Source organism: Sapajus apella, unplaced genomic scaffold (genome assembly GCF_009761245.1).
Source record: "Sapajus apella isolate SASKATOON/1434 unplaced genomic scaffold, GSC_monkey_1.0 scaffold24, whole genome shotgun sequence".
NCBI classification, from domain to species: Eukaryota; Metazoa; Chordata; class Mammalia; order Primates; family Cebidae; genus Sapajus; species Sapajus apella.
The window spans coordinates 23,028,074-23,046,060 of record NW_022436964.1 but is presented as its reverse complement, the minus strand read 5'-3'; the positions used below and the strand labels follow the sequence as shown (position 1 = coordinate 23,046,060).

General features: G+C 37.3%; 1 protein-coding gene across 16 annotated transcripts in view; it reads right to left on the bottom strand.

Annotated features, from left to right (window-relative positions):
- KDM4C (lysine demethylase 4C) overlaps positions 1-17,987 on the bottom strand; it is a 343,287-nt gene that overhangs the window by 181,097 nt on the left and 144,203 nt on the right. For all 16 annotated transcript variants that reach the window (XR_004272681.1, XR_004272683.1, XR_004272680.1 and 13 more), the window contains one exon: positions 558-751. Coding sequence is in view for 12 of the 16 variants with exons in the window: in XM_032291103.1 (XP_032146994.1) it covers positions 558-751 (194 nt within the window). In the remaining 4 variants the exon portion in view is untranslated. The remainder of the gene's footprint in view (positions 1-557; positions 752-17,987) is intronic.

Sequence of the window (17,987 nt, the reverse complement as noted above, 5' to 3'; positions counted from 1 at the left end):
GCTTTTGAAATGGCCCTGGCCACAAAGATGGAATGGAGAATAAAGTTCGCAAGGATAGGCATGTTACAGAAACGCCATATTGCAGTGTTTTACGCATAAAATGTGGTAAAATATACGCATCCAGATGAGAGTAGTACCTCAGATGTTGGACAAATGAAGAAGATAACCACTAAAGTCAAAAAGAAAAATGGTGGCAAAATGAAAAAGTGGAAAACTAAGTTACTGATTAAAACATAAAAATACACAGAAAGGAATAATACAACCATAAAAGACATTAGTGTAAGTGGTCTACTAAGTTCTATATTGTTCTATTTGCCATGTAGAGCAATTTCAGGAATATTCTCAAACCAAATAAATATACATCTCTTCCTACATTATATTTATTACACACCTAAGAATAAAATATAATTTGTCTCACATTTTCAGGAAGGTATTAAGTTATGATTAATAAATAGAAAAAGCAAGTAAATTGCCTTTGAGAACACCACATCCAATGACCCATTTTAATTGAGAAAACACTATAGGCAAGGGGGGTCAGTAGGGTGAGGGGTCATTACCTCCGGGATGCTTTTCTTACTTTCCTCCGCCTCTGCAGCCATGCTTTTACTTCAGGGGTGGATGCTGGAGTAGGCTTCGTGTGATCAATGGTGTATATGTCCTTTCCTTGTTTCCAAAGCTGATATCTGTCTGGCTGAAATTTCCTCACAAAGATATCCATTGAAATTTTCACCATGTCTTTTCTGCAAGTGCACTGAAACACATAATAGAGGATAATGTGTTACATTATCAAACATCCAGTGGATGATAAACCCTATTTCTTTGGAACAGAGATGAGAATCTATACATTCACACTTATAAGCAGGAAAATAAGATGGGAAAATGATTTGTGGACCTCACAGGAAACTATATACCAAGAAAAACTAAAAGAAAAGAGTGCTCATTTGGAAGCATGCCTGCAACAGAAAGATTATCCGCCCATCACAATTACATGTCAATGAACTGAGCACTGAAAGGTCTGTAAAGCTGAAAGCCTGGGATGTCAAAAATAAAACAACCCAATTAATGTGTGATTAGAATACTTTAACCAATGAGTTGAGAAAAATTTACTCTAAGATATATTTTGTTACATTCATGGTTATTAAGAAACCCTCATAAGATAACCCAAAATTAGAAGCAAATCAATAGCCTTTTCTACATCACATCACATGTAACATCCAACACCATCAACAACAGCAACAAACATATCCACTAAAATGAAGACATAGGGTAAAGATGAGAAGTTCAAAGAAAAATTACTTCAAATCTACTATGCCTTTAATTCTTACAGTTATCAGTAACATCTTATTAAGCAAGTTTTCTATCAAGACTTCACACAAAGTTTTATTAGGTCGAGGCAAACACTACGCAACAGGGAAGTTATCATTCAAATGGTGGTGCATAAAAAATCCCAAGGATTTAACTGATAAACATTGACAATCTCTAACATACCTTGTAACAGACTGACTGAACAGTTCTGAAACAATAAGACTTTCGACATCTTGGTGATACAATTATCACCGCCATACAAATTAACGCCAAAGTCTTAATAATATCTAAACCCAAACTCCCTCCACAGAGTTCTGATCCTAACAGCCATTACATTCAAAATACCTAAAATTAATGTCTTCAACCTCAGACCATACTCTGTCACTAAGATACCACAGTTCTATTCTCCTACATTCATAGTCCACATTTCCTAGATACTCACTACTCCTTCAACCCTAAAAGTTCAGCCTGTCTCCATGTACAGTGTCTCCTGTCTCGATTTCTTCTGCCAGCATCTTTGTAGCTATGCTGCCAGGCCTTGAATCCTAGCATAACAAGGCTAATGTCCCTGCCTGTAGTCTCTTCTAACATCAATCCATCATTATAGCTGTTACTTTCATCTCCCCCAAATATCTTACAATCTTTCATTCCTATGTTCAATAAGGTGTAATCACCCTGCTTTTCCTTTAGAATAAGATCTAAACTTATGAGCCTGGCATTAAGGGCTCCAAGATTTTACTCTACCAGAGAGATTTTCAGGTTTCACTCCCGCAGTAAGTCAACATGAATATTCTTTTCAAGTCATGGGAACCCAAATGCCCCATATGCTTCGTTACTTCCGTATTTTCCTCCTACCACACCACTTTCCTGCATACTAGTCTGCTATCCAGCAAAACCTCAACCTCAGCTCTGAATATAAACTGTATCGCTTGTTCCTCTGAACCTAATACTATTTATCTACACCACTGCATTCCATTATTGGTTATGTATAGTGATGGTTCTAAGTTACCTTGCTACAATTATTTGCCATTGGAATATAGAAAATGAGGATCCTGAGAAATTGAAAGATATTTTAATTTAAGATGTAATCTTTTGACTAAAGGGGGGAAAAAATCTTGGACTTATAGCCAGAAACTTTCTTAAAGTGTTACTAATGTTGCTTCACAAAGAAAAACTAAACAGTGAACAAGAGTGATGCTCCCCACTTTGAAGAGCTAATTGAGGCCTGATCATGATTACGACTGCAACATCCCTAGGGCAGATAAGCTGGAGAGGTACAGAACACTATTTCTGAGGAATAGGTCTCAGAAAAAAAACCTTTGACCTGATTAATATTCATCTTGTTTGCTGATATGATGACATGAAGCCTAAACAGAAACAGCAGATAAGCCATGGTCAAAGAGGAATGTGCTCAGAGACTGGAGGATGGTATTGCTGGAAAAACTTGCTAAACAGATTAGGCATGTGACTCATGGATCCAACCAACCATGTCAGCAGAAGCCAGGAAAAGAGATGTGGTTATCCAAGGGAGATCTGTGTGAGACCGTCTTGCTTGATGCTTGGATGTTCACGAAATGCATAGAAGACTGACAAGGATTTTAAGATGTTTATACCAGCAAAAATCCCGCCAGCCTGAACCAAAAGGAACAGAGACAGGAAAAAATAAAAGAATGACTCTAAGAACAGAGCCACAGATGCAGAACGACTGAGTGGACAAAACCTCATTGGGCTGTTACAGCAGCCCTAACAAACTACCCTTTAGGAGGTGCAGAAACATGCTACTATGCATCTTAAGATTTCTTCAGGATTAAATCGACCAGGAAACCCACCTATACTAAATTTTTCTAAATAACCTAAACCCAACAATTACAATCTCAGTAATGGTATAAAAGATAACATAAAAAGGTAGATTATACCTTTAAAGTTTATTTGGTATTATTATGCAATGGAAGATGAGGAAAAGATAACACCATATCAATTTGCTAGGAAACTGTAAGTCCCATGATACAAACAGTGCTTAAAAGACTGGATTCAAACTCCAGCTTCAACAATGACAAGCTATGAAATCTCGAGCAACTTATTTGATTTCTTCATGCCTCAGTTCCCCCATCTGAAAAACTGGGAGTAACAATGGTAACTATCCTCATGGGACTGATAGTAGAATTAAACTTTGTCTTCTTATAAAATGTTGCTGAAAATGCTATATAAGTACCTATTTTTAAAAGCCCCAATATGGCTTACATAAATTGCTTTTTAGTAATCCGACCACAAGAACACAGAGGATTCTAGTGTTATCTTATTTTGCCTTACTGAAAAAGTGGAAGCAATGAAGGAAATAAGAATCAGAATGCCACATCTAACAAATGGTCTTAAGGGTCAAGGGGAAGTAAGTGCACAGTTAGATTCTAAAGAATCTAACAGAAGCAATCCCAGACTTCAGGAGGACTGAGAAAACCCAAGAGGACCAGGCCATTGTTGTGGGAGAGGGAAAAGCAGTATACCTTAAGCTCCTGTTTGCATAATATGTGGCAACCAGACCCAACTTCATGACTTCACATCTAGAGCAAACTGAAACTGGAGGCCCAGTAGACATAAGACATTAATGAGAGGAAATGCCCATAACAAGAATTAATACCACCCAGGTGCCAAAGGTAGGATGCTGTAAGGTAAAATAAGATGGAGGCAAGGGTTCAACTCATGTGACTTCTTTGTTCTCCACTGTGTTTAAAAAAAACAAAATACGCCTCCTTTTAACAGAAGAGTTTGGTATTATATGACAACATGCACGTGGTTTGGGGGGGCCAAGGCAGGTGGATGGCTTGATCCCAGGAGTTCTAGACCAGCCTGGGGAACGTCAAAACCCCATCTGTACCAAAAATACAAGAAGTAGTCTCATAACCCAGTCTCAAAAATAAATAAGCCCAAATGAAACACATATTGTCATCTTGTGGTGATGCATGAGTACATGCCATATCCTTAGACCTATCCTGTCCTATCCTATCCTTTAGATCTGAAATGCTGTCCTTTAGAATAGCCACCAAAAACATATTTACCAAAAAAAAATGAACAACATATTTATTGCTATTTCCTCAAAAAAAAAATGTGAATGGATAATTTAAAAAGCAAAACTTAGCTTTAAACACCCTAAATTTTAAAATAAAACTCTTGCCTCCTCTCCCCCAAAAATGTTATTGCTTTTAAAGGTTATCAGCTAATTATCTTTGAGGCACAATCAAATTACATTAGATCAAAACTACAGTATGAAAAAGGTATCTATTCTAGATTCTATCCAACACAAACCAAAAGGGCCCGACATCCCCCAATATATAAGGTATAAAAACATAAGGCTGTTTGTAAAACTTTAAAATGCAAAATGTTCAATGAAATAGCAATTCACTGGCTTTAAGAATACAAGTTTATGTTTTAAACACAAGTTCCCCGCTGAATAGTATCATATATAATATTATGAACAAATGGAAGAGAGACATTCTACATTTCATTGTTTTCTAACAACCCTAACGTTAGTGAAGACATGAAGAATTAAGCATGTATTATTAAATAATCATCTCTAATTTATATTATATCATAATTCATAATTATTCATTATTTCTATATTAAGAAGTAACAAAGGACTGCTAAGTGTTAGGCATCAAAGTAACCTCTTAATTAACAAAGAATATGTCTGGTGGTGGTAACTAGTAGGGCCAAAATCATTAATTAGGCCTGGCATATAATTGTATTCTAAATCCTCAGACTACACTCTCATAGTCACATAGATCTGTGCAAGTTCAGGTACTTTAGTCTCAAAAAAAAAAAAAAGTATGAAACCATAACTGAACTTTATTTTTTTTGAGACAGGGTTCCCCATTGTCAGCCAGGCTGGAGTGCAGTGGCGCAATTTTAGCTCACTGCAACCTTCCCCTCCCAGGTTCAACAATTCTCCTGCCTCAGCCAACGAAGTAGTTGGGATCACAGGCATGTGCCACCACACTCAGCTAATTTTTGTATTTTTAGTAGAGACGGGATTTCGATATGTTGGCCAACCTCGTCTTGAACTCCTTACCTGGAGTGATCCACCTGCCTCGCCCAAAGTGCTGAGATTATAGGCATGAACGACTGCACCCGGCCCTGAATTTCTTATTCTAATTTTAATAAGCCATTATTGTGAATTACCTCAGATACCTTGCCCCATCTGACTTTATACACCAGTCTATTATTAACCATGAGAGTACACACAGTGTCTGTCTTATAGAGAAGTGTATTTTAAGTGCCTAGAGAATAAAAGTCTCTTAAAAATATTTGTTAAATAACCTTTTAAAAAACACATGTGAGGAGACATTTAAAAGGTTAAATAACCTTTTAAAAAACCCATGAGAAAGGCTAAGAGGACTCACATTAATTAGTTCAAGGTCATATACCTAGTAAGTAAGAGACTGTGGTAGATTCAAATCTAGCACTCCTACACTCTTACCTAATCTACTGTGGAAATTCCAAAAGAAAACCACATTCAATACATTTAATATGTTTCTTCATTTAAATGGCCATATTTTTCCATCTCAATCTTCCTTATCTATGACCCAGAACCAAAATGAAATTGTAGCTGAGAATAAACGCCCGGGACTCATTACATTTGCCTTCTATGCATGTTATCATGCTGTGTTGATAGGGTTCAACCAGCCTAGCTAACAATTTTCCAAAATAACTTTCCTCCCCTTCTCCTACTTCTAATAGGTTCAGACTAATTTCTCTGGAATATTTGCAGGCTTCACTGTGCCAGGATATGTCTCCCTTATAAAGTAAAGCAATTATAAAGCAATTTAAGGTATGGGGCTAGAAACTCAATCTTTCTGACCCATGAGAACACTGTTCAAATAGACAAAGAAAAACTATGCAAAAAGAAGGGAAATGGATTCAAATAGTTTGCTCCAGGGTCTCCAAAAGATTCTGTAGAAATTATTTTTAGAATTTCTGCTCCTCAACACTTACCTGAATATCTGATAGAAAGGTTGTGGAAGTTCAGAGTTACAGATATTAAACAATCCACTCCTGCTGTGTCATGTAAAACAGCATGAAATTGAACTCTTTAGTATTCAGGGGTAGGTAAAGTTATTTTGTTCTGAATTCATACACTTCATTTCACGCTTTATATGGATGATAAATCTGAGAAAGATCAGATAAAAATAGGACTCTGCACACTCGTAGAGATCTAAATTCTTTATGAACGTAAATATTTGTATGAGTCTGTATGATCAAATATGAAAGCAAAGAGGCCGGGCATTGTAGCTCATGCCTGTAATCCCATCACTTTCAGAGGCTGAGGCAGGCAGATCACCTGAAATCAGTAGTTCCAGACCAGCCTGGCCAACATGGTGAAATTCCATCTCTACTAAAAATATAAAAATTAGCCAGGCATGGCAGCGCATGTCTATAATCTCAGCTACTCAGGAAACTGAGGCAGGAGAACTGCTTGAACCCAAGAGGTGGAGGTTACACTGAGTGGAGATCATACTACTGCATTCCAGTCTGGGCAACAAAGCGAGATTCTGTCTCAAAAAAAAAAAATGGCATGGATGCATATTGTTGTATATATATATAATCCTTCTCCTAAATGTTTTTATTAAAATGTTCAGATATACTGATTTCCTTGTTGGAGAGTCTTTCAGTTATTTCTTTTTAAACGTCTAAGTTAAGGTAATCAGAAGGCATCCTGAACCCAGAATGAATCTTAGGAAGTAAGTCATCCACTTGAATCATCATATTCTAATTCATGGATAAGAAACTGAGGCACAAAAATGCTAACTGACTTGTCGGATGTCACAAGGATAGTAAATTGGAGGGAAAAGGAGTTGAAGTGATGTGAGATTCAGTATCCTACCCATTAGCCTTTTGGGTTTTCAATTTTTTAACCATTGAGGAACATAATGAGTAATTTAAGGGTCTGAATACGGAACTAGCTGTCTTACAGGCTTCAAAATACTGGCCACATTAAGTACCATCTGACTGATGTTGAAGACATTTACCTTTTTCTACTTATGCTGAATATGAGATAAACACAGCATCTCCTACCCTCTTCCATCTTGTGTGCACAAGTCAAACACTAGTAGGAATGTAGGTAGATATTAATGAGAAAATAATGTTTTAAAAGAAAGGAAGTGGAGGATGTTAATAAGGAGAAAAAAATTTAAAAGTAGCTATGCATGCATAATAAAATTCCCAGAATAAGCTCTAGATAGTATATCAAGGGTACTGTCACCTGCGAGAAACAAAAATAACAATTTTCAAATATGTTCTAGGTTACCATATTTTTAAATGCCATATGTCATACTAATTTTGAATGTGAGTCTCTGGAAAAACGAAATCTTGATTTACTTAGCAGCCATGTTATAAACACTAACCTGCACTCTACATGTATTCTGATTATATGTCACCTGCCACCTGAAAACTCCATGGTATTGTTTCTAAAATGGTAAAATACCTACTGAAAGCTAACTAGACCAAGAGAGTAATGCTTTTAGTCTATTTTTGATTTTCTAATGTTAATATGGTCAGGGGCCAGGTACAGAGGGGCTCACACCTGTAATCCTAGCATTTTGGAGGGATGACACAAGAAGATTGCTTGAGGTCAGCAGTTCAAGACTAGCCGGGACAATGAACCAAGACCCCATAACTGGGGGGGAATAATAACAGTAGTAATTTAACACTAAATAAGAAAAGGAAAACAACTAATTTTTTTTGAAATAAAAATTTGACAATTCAATGATAAAACATACTTTTCAGCCAAACTTCTCAATAAAAATAGTAGTACCATAAATAAATAATTCAGCAACTCAGGTTCACTTTACCTGGCAATACCTGCCTTACCTCTCAAGTGTGAGACTATGTCTGTCACCGCTAATATATTTTTTCTGTTATTAATTTCATGAAATGATTTAAAGTGGACAAAAGACAGATGTATTAAACTTGAATCAGAAAAAAGAAGAAGCAGAAGATAGAAAACTACACAATGCATTTAAATGTTCTTATAGTTTCTCTCTAGCCAAATTTAAACAACATCAATCAGGAAGAATATGGAGAAACATGTCTTGAAAGAAGATTCACTATTATTCTAATAAATCAAAATGAGAAGAACGGGATTTAAATCAGTTTAAACCCAACAGGTATCCAACAGGCAGAACTAACTCCCATGACTGTTACCATTAGCTGTCTAACGTGAGACTCAACTAGCAAAACAAAGCTGCATTAAACCTATCTGTGACATACTAAGAATAAAGCATGTCAACAATTTGGCAACACATACCAGAATGCTTAAAGTATTTAAGTCTTGGCCGGGCACAGTGGCTCACATTTGTAATCCCAGCACTCTGAGAGGCCGAGGTGGGTGGATCACGAGGTCAAGAGGTCGAGACCATCCTGGCCAACATGGTAAAACCCCGTCTCTACTAAAAATACAAAAATTAGCTGGGCGTGGTGGCACACGCCTGTAGTCCCAGCTACTCAGGAGGCTGAGGCAGAAGAACTGCTTGAACCCAGTAGGCGGAGGTTGCAGTGAGCCGAGATCGCGCCACTGCACTTCAGCCTGGTACCTGGAGATGGAGAGAGACTCTGTCTCAAAGAAAAAAAAAATTTAAGTTTTTTAAAATATGAATAACCTATGACCACAATTGTTGGCATTTTCCTAAGGAGATAATTTTGAATTAATAGACCAACTTAATTTTAACAACACACAGCTCATCTGTGTTTATTGAACATCTTAAAATAAGAAAAAACATTTTCTGTTACTCCTTCAAAAAATTATGGTATAGCCAAGTAAATTAATTTTATGGAAGAATATTTAGTCATATGGAAATGCATTACCATTAGGTAGAGAAAACAGGTGTGTGTGTGTATTTCTATTTTCACATACATGTATCTATAACATAGATTTTTTATACATATATTTACATACACATACACACACAAACACACACATATACAGCTATTTTCACAAGATAGGAAATGGCTCCCCGCTACATAGATGTAGCAAGTCAGAGATCAAGATCTCTTTCTTGATCTCTCACTCTCACTCTTGATCTTTCTATATTTATCTCAAACCAAAGGTGTTTTACCTCATACTCATTGTTATTTTCCCTTTAGATCACTTACCACAATGTGTAATCATATTTTGTATATTTTTTTAATTCTCAGTTGTTTCTAACACTACAACCTATACTTGGTGAAGACAGGTATCAGGTCTGTTTTACCACTGAGTATCTGTCATCAGTACATAGTGCATGCTCCATAAATATGAGCTGAATGATGGCTATCCCACTAGAGTAATACCAGCAATGTAAGAAACAACACTGCCAGGCACAGTGGCTCATGCCTGTAATCCCAGCACTCTAGGAGACCAAGGCTAGCAGATCATCTGAGGTCAGGAATTCGAGACCAGCCTGGCCAACAGGGTGAAACCCCGCCTCTACTAAAAATACAAAAATTAGCCAGGTGTAGTGGCACACACCTGTAATTCCAGCTACCCAGGAGGCTGAGGCAGGAGAAACACTTGAACCCAGGAGGCAAAGGTTGCAGTGAGCAGAGATCACGCCATTGCACTCCAGCCTGGGTGACAGAACAAGACTCCGTCTCAAAAAAAAAAAAAAGAAAGAAAGAAACGACAAAAATGAAAATTAAAATTGAATGTTGACTTACCATATTTGAATTATTCAGTAACTTCCCTCATTTCTATTTATATAAGTTATTTTAAAATTAAATTACCTGATCATTGTGTAGAGCCGTTGATTAGATGACCTTAAAGTATTAAGGGGGGGGATGTCTGCCTTAATTAATATGAAACATGTCACAATCGTTAAGGAGCTTTCTTTGCCCAGGAAATGATACTCATCTGCAAACTACAATACAGATTTCTAACTACACATACACGTGTCAAGAAATTAGTTAATTCAAATAAAATACAGGAACACCACTGATGTCATGAATCATTAACAAGCGCTGGACAAAAGAATTCCTTGGCTACCCCAGGAGCAAGGGGACAGCTGATAAAATCTAGAAAGTGATTTGGCAGGATCAGGTGTATTTTTACTCTATAGAAATTCATTAATCAGTCTAAATATTAGAACAGGCTACATAATAAATGCAGTTTTAATGATCTACATTTCCTCATATTCACAGGCACTTTTAATGTATTTAAATCCAAACTGGAATAAATCCAGAAAGGAATCATAAATGCAGCAGAAATCAGCCCCATGTTCTGCCAAGCAGTAAAGACCACTTTAAAACAATTTCGACCATCCATCCATATTTCTTGTGCCAAAAAAAGCTCCACATTTGTATAACATATAATAATCACAGTAAAGGTTACTCTTCTAAAAAAAAAAAAAGATTACTCATCAATTTGTGTAATAAGAAATTATTACACGGCTATAGTTTCACTTATTTATTCAGATGTGGCTGCCTATTACAATATTACAATTCATCAACTGTCACACTTTTTAAAATCTTGTTTATAAAAAAAGGAATGTGCTGTCTTCACCAGTGCATAAATATAAGCTGTGGCAGCTATCCATTAAATCAAAATGCAAAAACCTTTCCTCATGGGGTCTAAAAGACCAAATTAAAAGGCAAAAGAAGGTAGAGCAGAGGGAATGAGTTAGTGTATGAGTGCATCATTTCAGTTTTGGTTCATCCTACCCTCCATGAGCTATTGCTAAGAGGAGGTACCCTGGGGGCCAGACCAGGGTTGGGGATGGGAGCAGGGGAATAGTGTTTTTGAAATAGCAATAAACAATTATCACATACCAAGTCTGCTAATACTTTGTCTTTCACTTTGTCCAAGAACACAGGAAATAAGTTGAAAATGCCTTCTAAGTCGTTTTAGCCACAAAATTATCACACCTGATCCATATAATCTCTGGCCAAGACTAAATTACAAGCCTTTCCTTCACAGTGCAAAATCATGAAGCCTATCCCACCACAAGCTTTAATTTCTCCTCTCCATGGAATGTATATTGAAAAGAAAACTAAGATGTCCGGCACTTTAAAATTACATTACATCCATCTTCAGTTCAAATTTAATACTTGTGCTACAGCAATATGTCCACAGTAACAATCTATGAAGCATTCACTCTACAAATATTTTGGTGCTTAATGTGTCCCAACAGGTACAATTACAGTGACCCAGGGTCATAAGTAAGTAAACTACAAGAGGGAGGGCAGAAATCTAAAAAGTTTTTTATGTTCATCATTAGTTAAGTTTTCATAAACTTAATGGGGCTATTTTATTTATAAGAAATCATTACTCATTATTTAATCCTTTCAAAAAATTTTACTGTAACTGATGGGGTTGAAATAAATGACGAAATTGTGTTGCATGATTTGTTCCTAAGATTTCTCTTCATTAGGATGCTTTCTGACTAAAAAGAGCACCTTGATTGTACCTTAAGCTCAGGCACGTAATTTAGGGAGGCTAGACTGGCCGAACATTCCATCCTAATGGCAACAGTGATTGGTTCAGAGATAGGCACATGGCCCAAGTAACACCAAAGGGGTTCAGTGGGAATGTGTCAGTAGCTTGTCTTCCTAGAGAAGCTAACAGTCATCTTCGCACCAACATGGGAAACAACTCCCTGAGAAAGAAATCATCGGAGCAGAATGTATGACAGGAGATGTCAGGGAGATTCTTGAAGATATGTATCAAGTAGGTAGAGCTCTGTATCTGGAGAATATTTACCCATAGGACCAGCTCAGGCAGAATCAATACACTTAGTATTCATCTCTAAGTATATACACTCAAAAGAAATGTTAAAATCATCTCTGAACATAGAAAAAAAATTTAAAAACTGTTCTCCAGTCTGTTTCTGGAAATGTATCTACAGTTGAAACCAGAGCGTAACAATTTGAATTTGACCCATGAAAAAATGATTTTATAGTCAGCATGGGATGGAATGGGTTATCAAGTAAAATAGTCATATGACGTGAGCCAGATATGGATGCAAAATTAACAAGACAATCAATAATGGACCAGAATATATAAGAATTTGCCAAAACAGACTGTTTACATTTCCATTTTCACATGTGTTCAAAACAATCCAAGTCAGTCAATATGCTTAGAATATCAAGCCTAAAAGTCAACAGATAAAACAACCCTACGTTCTTAACGTGGAGACTTGATTCTTAGATGGCTGTTTAAACCAGCCACAATTTTAAACGTCAATCAGAACATACAAAAAGGCCTTCAATATGAAAAGTTCATACATATAAAAATGCAGGCCTGGCACGGTGGCTCACATCTGTAATCCCAGAACTTTGGGCGGTCAAGGTGGGCAGATCACCAGGTCAAGATATCGAGACCATCCTGGCCAACATAGTGAAACCCCGTCTCTAATAAAAATACAAAAATTAGCTGGACGTGGTGGCACGCACCTGTGGTCCCAGCTACTCTGGTGGCTGAGGCGGAAGAATTGCTTGAACCCAGGAGACAGAGGTTGCGGTGAGCCAAGATTGTACCACTGCACTCCAGCCTGATGACAGAGCAAGACTCCGTCTCTCAAAAAAAAAAAAAAAAAAAGCAATTCTGGCTCTATAGCATTAAGAAAAATATATCAACATAGTAATTAACAATTAACCTATGCTGGGCACGGTGGCTGATACCTGTAATTTCAGCACTTTGGGAGGCCAAAGCAGGCAGATCACATGAGGTCAGGAGTTCGAGACCAGCCTGCCCAATATGGCAAAACCCCGTCTCCACTACAAATACAAAAATTAGCCAGGCATGGTGGTGCGCACCTGTGGTCCCAGCTACTCAAAAGGCTGAAGCACAAGAATCGTTTGAACCAGGAGGTGGAGGTTGCAGTGAGCCAATATCATGCTACTGCACTCCAGCTTGGGTGACAGAGCAAGACTCTGTCTGAACACACACACACATACACACACACACACACACACACACACCCCAACAGAAGTAACATATGCCAATATTCTAGAACGAATATAAAAATTTTAAACACTCAATCTAAAACACTTTATTCTAAAGACCAATATAAAATACCATCTCACTTTAATACATAGATCCAAACAGTCATTTTAATAATAAATCACTAAAATATGACATCTATAACATGACAAAAATATGAAATCCTATAACCACAGTGATATAAAATTATGAAGTATCTGAAAATGAATAACATACATCCAAAGATAATATTAAGTAACTGGCATTGAACTACAAAGGATTTTGGAAGCCTATTTTCAAAAAAACCTCACTTTGGAGTTATTCTAATAGTTCCAATAAGGCTAGAATTCAACTGCTTTCCTTTTACATTCTTCCTTTATGAAACCATAAAATATGTGGAAACAGTCTAATTTAATTATTGTTTAACCACAGCAACATCAGAGAATCTTGACAATCACAGTGTAGAGGTCCTCTCTCTCTGAAGACCTGACTAAGCAGAACACGAAGTTCTTACAGCAGAGGCTGCATAAAAAACTCGCTCACCAAGAACCACCCAGCAAATATGAAAATGGAACTCTTGGTCTCCTTTCCTCAATGGCAAGTAATTGATGGCGTTTCTTCATTTATTAAAAATAATTTTTGTAGAGACAAGGACTTAACTATGTTACTCAGGCTGGTCTCAAAATCCTGGCCTCAAGTGAACCTCCTACCCCAGCCTCCCAAAGTGCTAGAATTACAGGTGTGAGCCACTGCACCCAAGGCATTCTTCATTCATGTTTAGTTTTCTAAGTTTATAAGGTAAAGGAGGCCTATCTTCATTCTTATTTTTGAAGAATTTTTAAACATAATTAATTGATCATAATTTTTAAAAATTCAAGCTGAGAGTGATAGCAAACATCTACCACTTACTGTGTGAGTACTATATACCACGTACAATGATAAATGTAAAGCATTTTTTCATTCAGTCTTTATATGTATTGTCAATTAATCTTCATATCCCATGGGAAACTATTACTATCCCTACTTTACTAATGTTGGAATCAAAGAATCATTTACTTATGAAAGGCCATGGAATAAGCAAGTGGTAAAGACTCATCCTCATATCTTTTTGGCATCAATATCTGTGCTGCTAAAAACTCAAAATATATTGAGAATACAGGATATGGAGTACTAATAATCAGTACCATCCCAAATCTTCTGAACTCTAGGGCCGGGCGCGGTGGCTCAAGCCTGTAATCCCAGCACTTTGGGAGGCTGAGGCGGGTAGATCACGAGGTCAAGAGATCGAGACCATCCTGATCAACATGGTGAAACCCCGTCTCTACTAAAAATACAAAAAATCAGCTGGGCATGGTGGCGTGTGCCTGTAATCCCAGCTACTCAGGAGGCTGAGGCAGGAGAATTGCCTGAACCCAGGAGGCGGAGGTTGTGGTGAGCCAAGATAGCGCCATTGCACTCCAGCCTGGGTAACAAGAGCAAAAACTCCGTCTCAAAAAAAAAAAAAAAAAAAAAAATGAAACCATAAAGTGTTGACTTCATATGGTCTAATTATGTGATTACCTCAGAAGCTGAAAATTATAATTATCCTTAACTCATCTGAACATTAATGGATTCACTGCCCAAAGGTCAGTCTGTATTTCTGAAAACTAGAAAACTGGATAAGTTATCTACATTTCAAATGCACTCGATATAATTTTTTCTTGAATTACTGCTAACTAGATAAAACACTGTTAATGGGGAGGGAGCTTAAGTTATAATGTATGCTGTATGCTGATCCAGGCTGTTGAGTATACTAAGCACATGATATATTTAAATGTATACATACATGCCTAATCAAATTCACTCCTATTGCTTTTTTCAATCAATCAATTTAATTCATTTTCTTCAAAATCACAGTCAATAGAGCTCCCTGGTGTTCCTCTTGTGTCCCACTATGACTCCAGGATTCCTCATGACTCTGACATAAGTATATAACGAAGTTAATGATACCAAACATAACCTACCCAGTAGCTGATTTACAAATGAACTTGCAAAGGCCAGCAGGAATTTCCTACAGTCTTTGATTTACATATGCACTCATTCAGTAGTACATAGAAACTGCATTGATAACATCCTTAAAACACCATGAGCTAGTAGGGAAGAAAGTTTTTAAATGATGGCAATTTCTACTGAGAAGATGCAATGAACAGATGACAGAAAACTAACAAAGATAAATACCATCAAAGAGGTCATCATGCTTTTATTTTTCTTTTGGTTTGACAGGGTCACAGACCTTTACCTTGTATATTATACTCACCTGTTTGAATTTTGATAACAAGAATTTCTATTATAAATAATTCTAAATTTATTTAAGTTATAGTTTAAGACATAATATATTTTAAAAGAATTTATATATTACTAATGAATTATGCTAGTATAAATGCTATATTCTATCTGATGAGAAATAGTTACAATGTTACCTTCTTTACAGAGAGTTTACGCAGTCTTTTTCTGGTAGTTTATACAACCACTACTATCTCTGTCAGAAAGTAGGTGGATAACTTTCAGTACCTGTACCTAGTAAGCCAGTAATATAAACACAAAGCACTATATATGTACACAAGCCATCTGGATGGAATATGATTCTATAGGACTTTCTGTTCACCACCCCACGTTCAGTGCTGCACACATCTAGTAACATGATGACAAGACTGTCCTCTATAATTACCATTGGATAATTATTAAGCCATCCTTTGCTATTTCATGACTATTAGGCTACAGCAATATTTAACTTTAGATATTGCCTTTAGCAGGCAAATTTTGCCAAATATTTCCAAACTCATAATGCTGCCATAATATAAACAAACCCATGTAGCTATTCAAGAGGTACTACATGGTGTTTAAGTGCCAGCCTAAGAAAAAGTGAGTGAATTTGAAAGTGCCCTAGAAGCCACCTCTTGCTATTCTCTACCACTGAACCTCAAGTGGCTCATACTTGTCTACTGTTTCACATTGTGTATATGGTTGTCATTTTACTTTGTGGTTGTGCATTTCCCACGGTAGACTGTAGTGCTTACTAGCCTAGGAGTTCTCAATTGCAGGTGATTTTTGCTCCCTGGGGGATATTTGAGAATGCCTGGAGGTATTTTTAAAGGCCAGGAAGCTGCTACAGCTGAGAATCTCTTGCACTGGGTTTAAGCAACTTGGGGAGAGACTGTCTACTGCCTACCCAGGGTGGGCACTCAAATATGGGACAAATGGATGTACATGTACATGAAAATTTGTGTCACTGTAAAATCATCTTTAAACCATCTTTCTCCCTATGACACTCTAATTTAAAGAATCTCCTTTTTTCCTACTTTCTATGATAATCTTTAAAGAGCTTCTTTTTTATAGGCCAGGTACAGTGGCTCATGCCTGTAATCCCAGCATTTTGGGAGGCCAAGGTGGGAGGATTGCTTAAGCCCAGGAGTTTAAGACGAGGCTGGGAAACAAAGAGAGAGAGCCCTAGATGAGTGTGGCGATGCAAGCTTATAGTCGCAGCTACTCAGGAGTCTATGGGGAGAGGATCCCCTGAGCCCAGGAGGTCCAGGCTGTAGTGAGCTATGATCATGCCACTATACTCCAGCCTGGGTGACAGAGACCCTGTCTTTAAAAAACATTTTTTTTTTTTTAATTTTAAAAGGAAGTTCCTTTTATCCTTCCTTCCACTGCATCACAGACTTTGTGGAATGAAAGAGTACATGCATCTGTAATAAATATCAGGACTGTAGCAATTCAGCCCTGGAACAGTGAGGGAATGGGGAAAGGAATACTGGCCAAGCTTTCTCCATTGTGACTTGGGGAAAGTCTTGACCCCTAAGGAATGTCTCAGGGACTTGGATCAGATGGTCTGTCAGACTTCTGCTTGGAAGGATTACTTTAATTGTTCCTGTAACTACAAGCATTCACTGCGTGTAACAGCTTTTCATATGGGCCACACAGTTGGTAATATGGCAGCAGAGGCCCCTACAGTATTTTATACCACAGCTGTCACTTTTGTAGTAACCATAATCTTAGGTCAAGCTTTTATGTCATTTTAAGAGGCTTTAAATAAGAACATGCCTGGTGGTAAATTAAGTTGACAGGCATTTCCTTTTATTACAACTGAAAGGAAGACACATATATCTGTCACGTTAGTTGGTGTAAACAACTTATGAGTATAGTCTGAATTCGTGTAGCCTAACTAGACTACAATTTCACAGAATTAACATGCCATGACTACATACTACAATTCACATACTCTTCTTGAAGTTGTCTTATTAACTATAATATAAACTCTTAAATTGAAACACATCTACAGAATGATAGTAGATACAAACTTCCTCAGTAAATTTTATCAGTATAAAAATCTACCAGATGACTCCTGCAGTTGTTCAGAGTAAATACGTGGCTCCTGTGCATCAGGTGGCGCTATGCTAAGATAACCACAAGCAAGACAGAGTGGGTACACGTAAAATATAATAGGCAGGGCCAGGCGCAGTGGTTCAGGCCTGTAATCCCAGCACTTTGGGGTCAGGAGTTCAAGACCAGCCTGGTCAACATGGTGAAACACCGTCTCTACTAAAAAAAAAAACTACAAAAATTAGCTGAGTGTGGTGGTGTGTGCCAGTAATCCCAGCTACTCAGAAGGCTGAGTCAAGAGAATCTCTTGAAACCAGAAGGCAGAGCCGAGATCACGTCATTGCACTCCAGCCTGAGTGACAGAGCAAGACTACAT